The 14,920-nt window shown below is 40.3% G+C and overlaps 1 protein-coding gene across 1 annotated transcript in view; it reads left to right on the top strand.

Moving 5' to 3' along the window:
- Positions 1-13,109, top strand: part of jakmip2 (janus kinase and microtubule interacting protein 2) — a 29,695-nt gene extending 16,586 nt beyond the window's left edge. Inside the window, exons 6-24 of the mRNA XM_072375141.1 lie at positions 472-570; positions 729-875; positions 974-1,114; positions 2,692-2,748; positions 3,369-3,491; positions 3,625-3,753; positions 4,686-4,769; positions 5,520-5,582; positions 5,756-5,854; positions 7,028-7,129; positions 7,219-7,272; positions 7,354-7,419; positions 7,508-7,576; positions 9,333-9,410; positions 9,611-9,661; positions 10,033-10,185; positions 10,290-10,355; positions 10,669-10,745; positions 13,019-13,109. Coding sequence (XP_072231242.1) covers positions 472-570; positions 729-875; positions 974-1,114; positions 2,692-2,748; positions 3,369-3,491; positions 3,625-3,753; positions 4,686-4,769; positions 5,520-5,582; positions 5,756-5,854; positions 7,028-7,129; positions 7,219-7,272; positions 7,354-7,419; positions 7,508-7,576; positions 9,333-9,410; positions 9,611-9,661; positions 10,033-10,185; positions 10,290-10,355; positions 10,669-10,719 — 1,632 coding nt within the window. The 3' untranslated portion in view covers positions 10,720-10,745; positions 13,019-13,109. The remainder of the gene's footprint in view (positions 1-471; positions 571-728; positions 876-973; positions 1,115-2,691; positions 2,749-3,368; positions 3,492-3,624; positions 3,754-4,685; positions 4,770-5,519; positions 5,583-5,755; positions 5,855-7,027; positions 7,130-7,218; positions 7,273-7,353; positions 7,420-7,507; positions 7,577-9,332; positions 9,411-9,610; positions 9,662-10,032; positions 10,186-10,289; positions 10,356-10,668; positions 10,746-13,018) is intronic.
- Positions 13,110-14,920: the final 1,811 nt, after the last annotated feature.

Below are 14,920 nucleotides of genomic sequence, written 5' to 3'. Positions count from 1 at the left end.
AAGTAGAGGGAAGTTTATTAATTTCTAATGTAAATATTATTTGGGAGAAACTTTTTCCAATGCTTCTACCTGTTGGACCCCATTTTTACCTTGAAGCCCCCTCAGTATAATGCGTTAGAATATTTTTTTTAAGCAAGGACCATAAAACACAGCTCAAATAAAATCACCTGAAACAACAAAAGGATAACATTTATTGTCATGTTGTGAGTGAATCATCACGTATTCGCACTCATCATGTGACTTAGATCTGCTGCAGATGAGATTCAGGCACATACTGAAAGTGTTGGTACTCTCACAGATAAAGTCGCCCCACTTTGTTCTCAATTATTTATTCAATCCGTATTGTTGTTCCCTACTCCTAATTTTAAATTCTAACTTAGTCTGAGGAGATAGGTTGGTTTTAACCAATAGCATAGCAAAAGACAATATATATGTGAATTGTAAATCGTTGTTTTTTTCTATTCTTTTAAGGACATGAGGAGAAATCAGAGGCGCATTGCTGACCTCAACTCAACCATACGCAAGCTGGAGGACCGCAATTCGCTGCTGGTGGATGAGAGAAATGAACTGGTTGGACCAAATCATTAAATTGAAAATAGAATGAAACTATAATTTTTTTCAAATTAAACTAGATAATCCCCTTTTTTTCATTCTACTGCATTTTCTGCAAGATTCTCTTTGCCTGCCCCTTTTTCAAGGCATTTAAAATGTACTTTTCTTCCCACCAGCTAAAGCGAGTTCGAGAGTCAGAAAAGCAGTGCAAACCTCTGCTGGACAGGAACAAGCTGCTCACTAAGAGGAATGACGATTTGACCCAGTCTATCCAGAAGCTGGAGGAGAAGCTGAAAAGTCTAACAAAGGAGAACCATGAAATGGTGAGCACAAAGTCACATTAGCATCACACTTGCTGATCTGCAGTTGGACATTGTGATGTCAGAGGACAGCTCTCATTTCATGCTTTGTATCTCTGCAGAAGGAGAGGATAAGCTCCCACCCACCTCTGAAGAAGCTGAAGTCCCTGAATGACCTGGACCAGGCCCATGATGACCAGGAAATAGCCTTTCTCAAACTTCAAGTCCTGGAGCAACAAAGCATGATTGATGAGCTGACAAGAGTATGTCTCTTCTTACATTTGTTGGTATTCATTTAGATTTTTTTTCTATCAATATGAAGATTAGGCAGTTGTGTGGGAGAGTATGTATCTGTATTTGCTATAAAAACTACTTTAGCATACATGTCACAGTGTGGAATATATTCACCTTTTACCTGGTTTTTGCTTGAGTATAACACAGAGCATTAAAATGTCTGTCCATGAACCAGTGGGTGATGTCACTATGGCTATATTTACCTCTCCTTTACTGTGCTTGAACACTTGAAAACTTTTTAACGTGAGTACTAAACAACTTCATATTCTGTCAAATGTCATGAAAAGGAATGTGCAAATAAACAGCCAAAACCACTTGGTGCAAAAGTGGAGGTTAGGACAGTTAACAGTTATACTTAGATAGTTTATTTCAAATCAGTACATTTGGATGCTTCAGTTTGCTTTTCTTAAATTGACATTTGAAGGGTCATGGCTTTTTCCCGAAATCAAATTTTATGGCCGATTACTTTGGTACCCATAGAGTTAAAAGAGGATCTGCAAGTTAGGAAGTTTATGTAATGCAGGCCCTGGTCGGATTTAAGGACAACCTGGTGGATAAATGACCATCATTCCCTAACCCACTAAGGGAATTTTAAATCTGAAGCCCTGTTCACATTTTCTTGTCTTGTTCACCTGGGTGACTTCCATCACCCAGGTGAACGTAGGCTTAGGGTAATCAGAACCTTACACCACTGGCCTGACGATGTCTCTGCTAAGGCAGAGAGAATTCTGAGCACACAGATGTAGAAAAGTCACTTAAACCTGTGGATACAGATGGACTTTCATTAAACCAGCAGAGGAAACTGGAAAGAACACAGTCCAAACAGAGGAAACTTTCTTTTGTGTTGTTTGATACACTAACAAGACGAGTAATTAATCATTCAAAGAGTTTACATAGATCAGAGGCAACAACATGGTTGGTCCTTGTATGTCTGTGTGCTTGTGTATAACTTTTCCCAGACAAAAACTGTCTCACTCTAGGGGTAAAACACTCAAATACAAGGTTAACTATGACCTGCTTTACCTTATATCAGCCACATACAGTAAAGTCCTGCCTTCAGTCCCCAGGTGGCTTTTATCACAATTTACTACTTGGTTCATGGGATCCAAATGACTTAAACAATGTCCATGTGGTGCAACAAAACAAATGAGCTTAACAATCCTTACAACCAACACAACATCCGGATCAGTCATGTCCCTTCCCGGTCAATTAGAACACAAAAAAGAAGCTTTCTATTTAAACTTGTGGTTCTTATTTTGTTGATATGATAAATTCATCATTCATCCTTATTGAGCAAACTACAATACAAGAGTTTAGGTTTAACTACCACATAAGAGCAACACAACAACTAATATGCAAAGTGGGAGCACATATTTGCTCAAATGTTAAACTCTCATATTGTTTGTCAGAGCTTTTATATTTGATAATGTAAGTTGCTAAACTTTGTCTGAGCAGAGGGAAATATTTGTTTTAAAATTGATATCCCTTGTTCAACCCTCTGAGTGGTGTTTCATCTTTTGTGCTTTCATTTGTGTTTTGTTTCCAGGACCGTGAAAAGCTGCTGAGAAAGAAAAGGCATAAAAGAAGTTCGAGGCCAATAAAGGTAGAAGAATTAAGTCTGTTACAGCTGAAGATGCATCTGAAAAAGTATTCTCTTACTTCTTTAAGGACGACTCGGCCTTAAACTTTGTCCATCGCCATTCATCATTAATTGGTGTTGCATGTAGTTAAGCAAATCAGCGAGTAGAAGCAAAGCCTCTCTACTAACAATGACACAGACCATGATGACACTGCAGAAGTGTATTTTACAAAATACAAGAACTTAACTTGGGCGGCTGTAGCTCAGGAGGAAGTCGCCCACCAATCAGAAGGTCGGTGGTTCGACTCTGGCTTCCCCAGGATACATGTCGAAGCGTCCTTGGGCAAGACACTGAACCCCACGTTGCTCCCCCAGTGTATCATTGGGGGTATGAATGTGTGTGAATGCTTAGAAAGCACGTAGTTATATCCTAAGACGTGCTGTATGAATGTGTGTGAGTGGGGTGAATGCGGCATGTAGTGAAGCGCTTTGAGTGGTCAGCTAGACTAGAAAAGCGCTATACAAGTACAAGTCCATTTACCATTTAACTTAGTTGTTGGCAAACAAAGTTTAATAATCTAACATTCAACATTAGAGTTAGTCAGATCTTGATTTTTAAAACGTTTCACCTTTTTTCTCTTCAGAGGCACATTGTAGTGGACACCTTCTTTGGATATGACGAAGAGTCTATGGACTCTGAGACGTCCTCGGTGGCTTCATACCGCATGGATAGAACCCCTGCCACTCCTGATGAGGACCTGGATGAGGTGAGAACAACAACGATTATCAAAGGCAATTTAGAAGTGATGTCATAGTCATCCACATCAGTGCAGTTTTTTTAGCAGCACTGGAAATGCCAGTGCTACATGAACATTTGACCTCTACTCTGTGTTAAACAAGGGTCTTGCCAACGAGGAATCGGAGTTGCGGTTCCGACAGCTGACCAGGGAATACCAGGCGTTACAGCGAGCCTACGCCCTGCTGCAGGAGCAGAAAGGAGGCATACTGGATGCTGAGATGGAAGCAAAGGTACAGATACCGATAAACTGCATGCACTTTTGTATTGAAATTTGAAATCCTGAATCCACTTTAGTTTTTCCCTCAGGTAGAGGTCATGCTACATCCATGGTAGCTAATGACTAATGTATTCCATAAGACTGTAGGAATTCAGTTAGAGATAATTTGATTATCTCTAACCAGAGGCAGTTAACCTAACACATGATTTTTTTAAACAGCTTTGTCATTTATTCTGTGATATGAGACTCATGCTGTATGGTTCCATATGGAGACCATGTTGATGTTTATTATCTAGTTTGTCTCATTTCTAACAGGCTGAAATTTAATTTGCCTGGTAGGTAAACATTGATGTTTACTGAGGACATGTCGGTACATTAGCTTTTGTACTTTAGAATGTCCTCTACTGTATTAGTTTGTCTCTTCATTGAGTGCTGACTGCCTTGTGATCAGCTGACATGCACCACAGACCACTTCCCTAAGGGGGGGGCTTGTGGTAACCCAGATCTGAACATCTCTGACACCAACAGTCCCTGAAAAGCCTCATTCAGGTCAAAACATTTAGAGTTTTTATAAGTTTTCCTCTTCATTCCCATGCTAATCATATGCAACAAGGACATAACATATGTTGCTCCTACACTAACTTACAATAACAGCACTAATTCAGGTTCCTTAGTTTGGGATTACAGCTGACATTGAACTGTGTCCCCGGCACAGCTGGAACACAGTCTAGCTAATCACATGGTCATGAGAATGGTGCACAAGGACACAAAGCATCCTTTTTGGTTTTTATTGTCATCCGTTAACTTCTGCACTTACCTTCATTGTGCACTGGGTTTTACTTTAAATGCTGTGCTGAACCGATCCAGTTTTCATAGCAAACTGTTCTCAACTGGAGGAAGGAATAGAAAACCTGAGTTTCTTTCTTTGTTTTTCTGATGTTTCAGGCTCATGAGCAGCTACAAGCAGATGTTCTCAGGTATAAGGCTAAAATAGAAGACTTGGAGAAGGAGCTAACGTTGAGGGGACAGGTAAGATGTACATGCATGAATTACGGCGCATACATTTACGGCAGCCGAGTCCTCATGAGATCCCGTGAGAATCCATCTTCCCAAGTTTCAAGCTGTGTGTTTGGGGCCAAAGTATATTGGATTGGACCAGTTTGCATCCTACACTGGCAGTTACAGGCTGGCTTTAGGTGTGATAACGGTCAACAGTGGCCACTCCTCAAGAGACTTGGGAAAATGCTGCGATGGTATCAGTTATTCAAAACTGGAGAGCATTTCTTCATGTAATGATCAACACCTAAAGATTTTTTAGATTAAAAGGACATTATAGCTGTTATAAGTTATTTGATCTGCCACTGGTTTCACTGGGTAGATGGTGTGTTTGCCCTTTTCCAGTTTGTGTAATTGACTTTCAAGGTGAGTTGGAGCAGCCTGGGGAACCATTAGCTATCATCTGATGTTTCAGTACATCTTGACCTCCAACTTTTCTAACAATCTAGTTCCCTGCCAACATATTATCTACAATGACATGTGGATATTTGGTTATGAAGATTACATTCTTTATAACAAACTATCTGGCACTTTAGGCTGTGTCCACACAGACAAAATATCAGGAACGCAAGATAGCTTAAAAGTTCAAACAATGAATTTGTTTTTTAGATGATGACTTAATGGGATTGTATATTTGTGGGACATGTGAACCTAAAGTGAATTCACTGCTAAAAATGATGAAATGATGGTTGTGATTGATTAAAGCCATCACCTGTCTTTCAGGACTCCAAATGGGTTGAGGAGAAGCAGCTCTTCTTACGTAGGAATCAGGAGCTGTTGGAGAAGGTTGGTCTTTTTTATTTATTTATTTATTTTAAGGTGGTAATGTTTAGATAGTGTAGTTAATTTCCATCAAACATATCATAGCTACTATAACATTTGGAAGACTATCTATAAAACAAATATTATTGTAAGCTACTAATATCATTTCCCTAATTCTTATTCTTGACATTGTTCAGGTGGAAAAGATGGACTCGAGCTGCAGTCGGCTGCAGCAGGAGCTTCAAGACTCCAAAGACCAAAACGAACTGTTGGAGTTCAGGATACTGGAGCTGGAGGTGAGTCCAGAGAGCGTCCTACTGAGTATTTGTCAAACCAGGACGTTTAAAATTTGTGCCAAATAAACAAGGGACAATTTTTTCAGTCTCAAATTTCTTGATGCAGCTGTGTTAACATAAAACATTTTATTTGTGCTTTATTGAGTGCCAGCAAAGTATTCTGCTACTCTGAGAACACATCCTGTGCTCATTTATACAAGGATTCTGTCATGGTCCAAAACCCATGTTCATCCTCCCAAAAGTCCTAAAAGAGGAGAAATTGTAAATTCTCATTTCACTTCTGTAAAATGAGAATTTACATGCTATGCTATTTTTAATGTTTATTGTTACTGTTTTTCATGAAAACAATGCTGTGTCTAGAATGAACTGGATGTTCCATAAAGAATCAGTTCTCGTGTGGGTCTGTCTGACCTCTTTTCCAGCTGCAGTTATCTCATAACCTAATTTCCTGGAGGTCAGTGTCTCAGAGATTATATAGTTTTTCTGAACACTGAGCTTCCTTTTTAAGTTGTAGGAAATAAAATACAACAAGAGATATGAAAAGCAGCAGCACTGAAATTTACAGTTGCTATAAAAAAGCAGAATCAGTGTTTAAAGGTGACTCACTGCGTTGGCCACTCATAGTGCATAATTTCAGTTCATTTTTCCATTGTTGTATTTCCTCAGTAATGTAAGACAGGCAGTCTCAGTCAGGCTAATAACTAGCTGGTATGGTCTTTGTGCTCAATCTGTTGACAAACTGGCAGCAGCCTGTGAGGACTGTAGCTGCCACCTAATGTGCGCAGAGGAGATGTGACTCACACGTGCTCAGTACTGGTGACACCTTTTACAACGGTATTGTGATTTAACCTGAAGGGATTCTTCTGTTGGGAGTAAACTCAACATTCAACATCGCAAATTGATTTTTAAATTATTTCACTTGCAGCCATCATTTCTCATGTAATCATCAACTCAGATATTACTGAAAGTTATGTAAGTGGTTGAAAAGAATGTCTCATGTCTACGCTGATAATTATCTCTGCAGATGTACGGTAATATCTGCTGTCTTAAGAGAATAGGCAAAGCAATAGAAGATTTTTAATACCCCATTACTTATTTTGACAGGACTCACAGTCAGACTTCAGTTAGCAGCATGGTTGTGAATAGTAAAAATGTGGCTCTCCGTTCTTGTAGGAGCGAGAGAGAAGGTCTCCTCCATTCAACCATTTGAGGATGCATCCATTCTCTGATGGAGTCAGTGCACTTCAGATCTACTGTATGAAGGAGGGAGTCAAGGTGAGAAGGACTGGTGCCTTAACTCCGTTAATCATTCATGGTCTTTTCCCATTACCAAGTAACTGAGAGACCTTCTGTTTTACTCACAGGATGTGTGCATACCTGATCTCATCAAACTACTAGATATCCTTGGGGACAACGGGGTAATTTACATATAACTCAAGCAATAAGCATGTAATGTTAAAACAGGCACATCATGAATGCATTGTTTTCCCTTTGTACAGAACCTGAGGAATGAGGAACAGGTGGCTATTATTCAGGCTAGCACTGTTTTGTCACTAGCAGAAAAGGTAAGAAAAAAAACTACAGTCTGCTTTATTTGATAGCAGGTTGTTTTGCGCTGCACTGACTGAAGTGTTGCTGCTTGTCGCCCTCTAGTGGATTCAACAGATAGAAGGGACGGAGGCAGCGCTGCATCAGAAGATGGTGGACTTGGAGATAGAGATGGTGGGTCTTCGCAGTTTTTTAACCGAAAAAAATACTTTTTTTGATCTGTGATATGATTGAATTATTTCTTAAATTTCCTCTGTTCAGTCAATCCAGTCAAATCTTGTAATTTAACCAAAACAGCAAACGAAACAAAATACTTCTTAAATCTGGTTGTTAAATGAAAGTAATGATATTTGGAAATAAATCAAATTATGGGTTAAACACATCAATCCAAGGGTGTCCCCTTATGCAATATTTATCCATCCACCCATATTATTCCGCTTATGTGGGATGTGGTCAAGTAACCAATAGCCTGAGCATACATCCTCAAACCTTTCCTCTTCTCAGCCACCTCCTCAAGGTTGTCCAGAGAGACTCTGAGGTGTTTCCAAGCCAGTTGAATAGTATAGAAGTCCTGAGTCTGCCCTGATGCCTCCTGCTGATGAGAAATGTCTGAAACATCTCCTTTCCCAAAAGAAATCCTGACCAGATGCCCAAACCACCTCAAGTGTTCCCTTTTGATGCAGAGGGACAGTGGCTCTATTCTGAGTCCCTACTTGGGACTAAGCTCCTCACCTTTTCTCAAAGGGTGAGTTCAGTCACCCTTAAGAGGAAGCTCAGTTTGGCTGCTGACATCTTTGTTCTCATCCTTTCGACACCACCCGCAGCCTATGAACATAGATTAAAGATTAGAGGAACAAAGTTCTACAGATACAGATCCAGCTGCCCTATTCACGGGCATTTCACTTCTAGCTGATTCCCTGCCAGGTCTGTGGCTCTCACCTTTCTTCTCTATAATGTGAGAGACTTCCACTGGCTTGAAATTGGCTGGCAAGTTGATGTGAGAGAGAATTCATTGTTCACGTGGACTGACCCAGTACACCTGTCAGTCTCCCACTCCAAGACTCCAAGTTACTTAAACTCCTCCACTTGAGGTAGCAACTAGTAATCCACCCTTTTTCATTTAGGACCATGGGCTCAGACTTTAAGGAGCTAATTCTTATCCCAGAAACTTCACACTTGACTGCAAACTGCCCCAGTGTCTGCTGAACATGCTTTCCTAAGCTGACCCAACATGTGTCAACTTGTCTGCCCCATGGCTGAGCCTAGAAATCCTGTTCATAAAAGCCACAACCAGAACCGATGACAGATGACAACACACACAGTGCAAACTTAGCTCTCACTCTGATTGTACAGGGACCGAAGCCATATTTGAAGCTATAAAAAAATATTTTCTGTTCAGCTCCAGTGATTGCCAAACATGCAGACCATAATTAATATTTGCCCCTGATGGAGTTTGGTCTTTGTTGCAACTGCAAATATGTGTGCTCAATGAAGATCCTGCTTAATTAAAATCATGGCAAAAGGTTGATGCATAATGTTAGTATCCCACATGGTACATGGGCTATAGCAGCATATTGTCATACTGTACGAGGTAACCACTAGTAAAACCAAAAGGGTGCTTTGGGAAACCCGATCTTGTAATTATAAAGGCACATATACAAAGTGATCTGCCTACATGCTACTTCTTCACGAAGTTTCATGACAATTTGGCTTCGATTGTAATTCCCGCTTATAAGTGGTAGGCCTTCTTAAAAAACTATGGGATGTACTTTAAATGTGTCTATACTCGCTGTAATTCTATACACAATAGCTTTAAATGCATGATGTTGAATGGGGTACATGATTAATTATGGTACACTGGATATGTAATAGATTCAATTTCCTCTTCTTTCCGTCTAATCATCAACGCTGACCTGCTCCGCTTGTACAGGAGATGTTCTGTAAACAGAAAGGATATCTAGAAGAGGAGCTTGACTACAGAAAACAGGCCCTGGACCAGGCCTACATGGTATGTCGTGCTTCGTGTTTGCATCAAGTTGTGGGCACACAACATTATGTCATATTGGAAGAGCAACTTTCAGACCACAAAATTTGAAAATTAGGATTAATATCATGACAATGGTAAGGTTAAGGATGGGAGCTTAGGGACACTTATGTGTGTTTGTGTAACAGGTAAACTAGTAACAACTTCTTTTCTCCTGTCAACAGCAAATCCAAGAGTTGGAAGCAACGTTATACAACGCCCTGCAGCAGGACAAGGTTTTTTTTCCTTTTTCTTAGAAAATTCTAGGAAATGTGTAGTTAAAAATAATCACTAGTTTGCAGGCATTCTTGTGATCATGCATCTCATCAAGTGTGAAAAATATTTGTTATTTGAGCCTAAATGGTTAGTTTGCATGGCTATTTGCAAATGAATGCCATGTGATGGCTTTGGAATTAAATTAATGACCAATTTCACGCATAATGAACTTCTTGGAGACAAGATTCCTGAAATACTCCCTGTAACCCTCTGGGAATCTTGTGATTTCATAAAGCCTGTTTTGACTTAACAGTCAAACAGTGTGACAAAGCGTATAACCAAGTTTTTAATCCATCATGGTACAGTATATAAACGTGTCCTCTTCCATCAGGTGATAAAGTACGGTGAGCCTTTGGATGAGCATCAGAGGGATGAACTGCGGACGGCAGTGGAAAAGCTCAGGAGGCAGATGCTGAGGAAGAGCCGAGAGTATGACTGCCAGATCCTCCAGGAGAGGATGGAACTGCTCCACCAGGCCCATCAGGTCAATGTCTAAGTGATAAACAGAAAAGCTTTTTTTGGGGGGGCGTTGATTTGTAGTTTGGTGGTGCTGGTTCTGAAATGTTTGTTTTATCTACATGATTGCAGAGAATCCGAGATCTGGAAGACAAGACAGAAATCCAAAGGAGGCAGATTAAAGACCTAGAGGAAAAGGTAAGATGTGTTTCATGTCCACACACACATACGTGGGCCCATCGTGAAACGTAATCAAATTCAGTCATTGTAAGACATTAGGAACAGTCAGTCCCGGCCAGTGAAATTGGGCCTTAAGGCCACGTGGCATCAACATTACAATAGATATTTTGTGTTTTGTGGACATGAGAAATATGGGGAAAATGATATCTCTGTGTTTGCATAACTGTTATCCAGAAGTGTGGTTTCTGCCCCTGATATTACTAACATATTTCAAGTTGTTCTTCTAATTCCTCTCACGCTCTTTGTCCCCTCTTCATCTTTCTTTCCACAGTTTCTGTTTCTATTCTTGTTCTTTTCTCTTGCCTTTATCCTTTGGCCTTGAAGTCTTTGGCGTGTCCCGTAGCAGAGGTGAGTCCCGTGGGCTTTGAGTTCAAACCACCACCATCTCTTTTCTGGACCTCGGTCAATAATTGTCCAGCTAAAGCAGAGCCAGCGCAGCAGGTGCTTTGGCCTTTGTACGGGAGCCAGAATAGAGACTGGGAATTTTTCCAGAACGCTTATTCAAGATCCGCTATTGTAGCAACAGTTAGACCACCTGCGATCAACTTCTGACTTATAAGCAGGAAAACAGCGACTGAGTTTAAAATTGATTTAGATACAGAAAAATAAAGAAGAGCTGCGCATACTGCTCTGAAAATTAGACAGCCAGAGGAGATTAAGTTCACTAAAGACTCCTGCAGTAATGCCATATGTTACATACTCTACTTGGCTCCATGCCTTCCAGAAATAGCAATTATTTGACCGTGGTCATCACACTTTCCCACCCTGCTTTCATCCATAAATATTTCGCCTGTTGCTTTGTTTCTATTTCCATCCTTTTCACTGTTTGTATGTCTGTGAAAGATCACCTTCTTCTTCCATGTTACATGAGCGTAAAATCAGCATCATCATAATTTTTTTCTTATTTTTTGTTCTTTGTTCATTGAACAAACTGTGTTATGTGTTTATAGAATAGAATAGAAAAGTACTTTATTCATCCGCCAGTGGGGGAAATTCAAATTAAATGGATACAATGACATGTTTTTGTGTTTGTAATGTAATTTTTAATGAGATTTTCCTGCCAGCAGAGGGCAGCACTATAATGTGAAAATGATATCACCATCAAATAAAGTTAAATCCAACCTGCTTCAGTTAAAAGAAAAGAAAAAAAAGATAATTCTGATGATCTGTACTGAAAGTAGCACTTTAAAGGGATTTACAAAACTGTACAAATATACATAAAAATTATATTGATCCACCCCTCATTTCTTTATGTTTTTTCCAAACAGCACCACTCTCCTTTAATCTTTTGAAATGGTCTTGAATTGTTTTCCAGGTTTTAAGCCATTTCCCACTAACCTGTAACTCATTCAAGCATAAAACGACACTGAAACTCAAGCCACGAACCAATGTTGTGTCGACATATAACAGACTACTTGACACAGAACCAATTTTGAATTATACCTTAAGGCACTTGCAATCTGTTTGTTCCCATTTCTTTAGCTGCATGTAAAAAAAGAAATTTAAAGAAATATGCATGTAGTGCAGTGTCTTCTTGTTAAGGATTTTGACAAGTGGAGGTGAAAACTGTCTACATCAGATGAATAGCATCTGAAAGTGATGTCCCAAAGTAATTGGAAAAAAAACAGACCTGATACAGAACCTCAGTGAAATATCTGACCCTTCAATTGATCCATCTACTGTTGGCCAAGCATTAGCAGAAATGGTCTCCATGGAAGGGTGGCTGTCAAGAAGGAAGGGAAACAGGGAGAAAAGGCTGAGGTATGCCAGATGACACAAGAACTGTGCTGAAACTAGTGGCAACAGGTCTTATGGAGGGATGAATCCTCCCCAGAGCCCGGACCTCGACATTATTGAAGCAGTGTGGGATCATTTTGACCGAGAACGGAACAAAAGGCAGCAAACATCCAAAGAAGAGCTTTGGGATGTCCTTCAAGAAGCCTGGAGAACTATTCCTGAAGACTACTTAAAGAAATGACAAAACAACTTGTCTGAAAGGGTTCAGGCTGTGTTGAAGAACAGATTTGCTCACACCAAATGTTGACTTTCAATCATGTTCAAATTGTACAAACTCTGTTTTTGTCCTAAATGCTGTATTTCCATTAATTTTTGCACATGTGTCAATAAATTGGTGTATGAACTTCTCATTTTTCTGGGATTATGTGAAGAAATAAGGGGTGGCTCATAACCTTTGCACAGTTTTGTATGTATTGTATTGTGTATGGCTCTGTTCTGGTGCCATTTTACATGTGTAGATGCAGAATGCTTGAGGCAGGGAGAGCAGCAGTGTCATGTCAGCATGTCAAAAGACATGGCGTGATATCAGAAGTACTTCAGAGAGGGGGGAGGTACTTACAGAGAAGGCTTTAAACACAGACAGGTGAGAGCAGCTTTGTGGACACTTGAGGAAGTCAACTCCATAAGTCTGGTCTCCACAATTCCTTAGGATAATACCAAGAATTTTAGCTGCTCCACTACCCTCCCCAGCTACAGAGATTAAATAACTGCTGTGAGTGTATGAAAAATACAATCTATGCCTTAATGGGTCTTAAATTCTTTAAAAATGAGCTGTGTTAAATTTTATTTGCCTTTTTCTAACTCCTGCCTCACTCTTCTTCCAGGTCCTGTGTCAGCTTGGAGATCTTGATTGCGTCTACAGTTTGGTGTATTTTCTGGACAAGCTGGTGCGTGTAGCTGTGGCTGTTGGTGTCATACCATCAGCGACTGCTGTCGGTGTAGGTGGATTTGTTTTGCATTGGCCAGTTCACACTGCAGACGTTACTTTTTTAGTCATCTTTTTAAATCGGGTTTGGATTCTCAGGATGCTGCCCAGGATGATCATTTCATTTGTATTAGAAACACACACACATGCACATTTACACGACGCACAGTTTACAAACAAGAATGCATTTACAGATGCATGCAAATGCAAACACACACACACACATGCTGTGATAAATCCAAACCAAAGCCTGGGAAATGTTCTCTCTGCCATGCAGAGTTATAATATGTCATCCACCGTCATTCAGCCACAGCAGGAACATAAACAAACAGAAAACTCATAAACAACGAAGAAAAAAACCCACCAGACCGCAGCCTCTACAGCTTTTTTCGTTTTTTTGCTGTCCGAATCTGTTAGAATGTTCTCCGTGAATGCAACCACTCGGTGCACAGAAGCAAGCAAACTCAGGGCCCATATGTGCAGAGGCCGTTGGAGCAGTGCTGGTCTCAGGTTAGATAACAATACGGAACATTCGGGACACGGTGTGTCGCTGCCTGGCCTGCCATCGCTGCTCGCATAATGGTGCTTACACAGACTGCTTGCAATCTCCGGAGTTTGTGCCTGGAAAAGGACAGAAGTACACTGCAGACACTGGTGTGCACAGACACTGAGAGAGCATACAGGACACTCAGGTTGACACGTCGTCACTGGACACAGTGAAGGGACATAAAAAGAGAAAGGAAAAGACTCTTGGGGGGGTGAGGGAGTGATCCACCTCCTCTCAGCCCGGACCTCCACATGAAAAATACTGTCAGACTGCTTCTTAACTTTTCTGGAAAAAGCCAGCAGACTGTAAGAGGCTCACTCTCTGGTTTTCCTTTTTACAACTCCCACCACTCAGATACCGTGTCCCCAGATTCCCACAGAAAAAGAAAAATCCCTCTTCTGTACTGTAATATAGAGATTGTTGATATGAACATGTATCTAAATTATTATCCGTAGTCTCCCCTTTTATTTTGTGAATAGTGACACTTTTATTTTAACTCTCTGAAGCAGCTTGAACAGTTGATGTACTTGGCAGTTTGTAAATGACTTAAAAGGGGAGAAAGAAATTGCTTTGTTTTATTGTGGTGACAGCTGCAAAGATGAGCTTAATTCCTTCAAAGATTGCACCTGAAAAATCATTGGAATTTGAATGTGGACAATGGAATATCTTCCTCTCCTTTCCTATTCCCGCCCTCTATCACATTCATTGTACTGGATTTGTTATTCTACTGAAAATGTGTTGCTCTGCTCAACCAGCAGAGGATGCCCTTTAAACCTGTAAATATTCTCTGACCAGTTTTTAAGTATCTGCATCAAATCTGGTTCAGATTCAAAACAAACAGTTATGTTGTCTGTACGTTCTTGTCATTAAATTGACCAGTTTGATTTCAAATGACATAAAAAAACTACAGTATCACCTATTCCACAATACAGCATGTCTTGCTGTCTCTCTTTTTTTTCTACTAACCAAAACTTCTTTTATACTAACAATCCTCTTTTCCTAAACACTTTTGGCCACATAGGGGTCTACTTCTGAGAAATGTAACAGGAGAAAGTGAATGCCAGCCTACACCTGCTCCATTTCTCTCCCGTGACGCTTCAGTCACTGCCCAGAGACTGAAATATTTACTAGCTTGTACTGTGTGTACCTGAGCAGCAGAACCTGTCTTTAGTCCAACCTTGTGGCTCCATCCACAAGCTGATTTTCACTGTGGGATCTCCTTACAAAGCAGACAGTAACTACAACCCACTCCGT

The sequence above is a fragment of the Leuresthes tenuis genome, unplaced genomic scaffold (assembly GCF_036924035.1).
Source record: "Leuresthes tenuis unplaced genomic scaffold, fLeuTen1.0.hap1 SCAF_21, whole genome shotgun sequence".
In the NCBI taxonomy this organism is placed as follows: Eukaryota; Metazoa; Chordata; class Actinopteri; order Atheriniformes; family Atherinopsidae; genus Leuresthes; species Leuresthes tenuis.
Note: the sequence above shows the minus strand (reverse complement) of the source record. Positions and strands in the feature narration are given on the sequence as shown.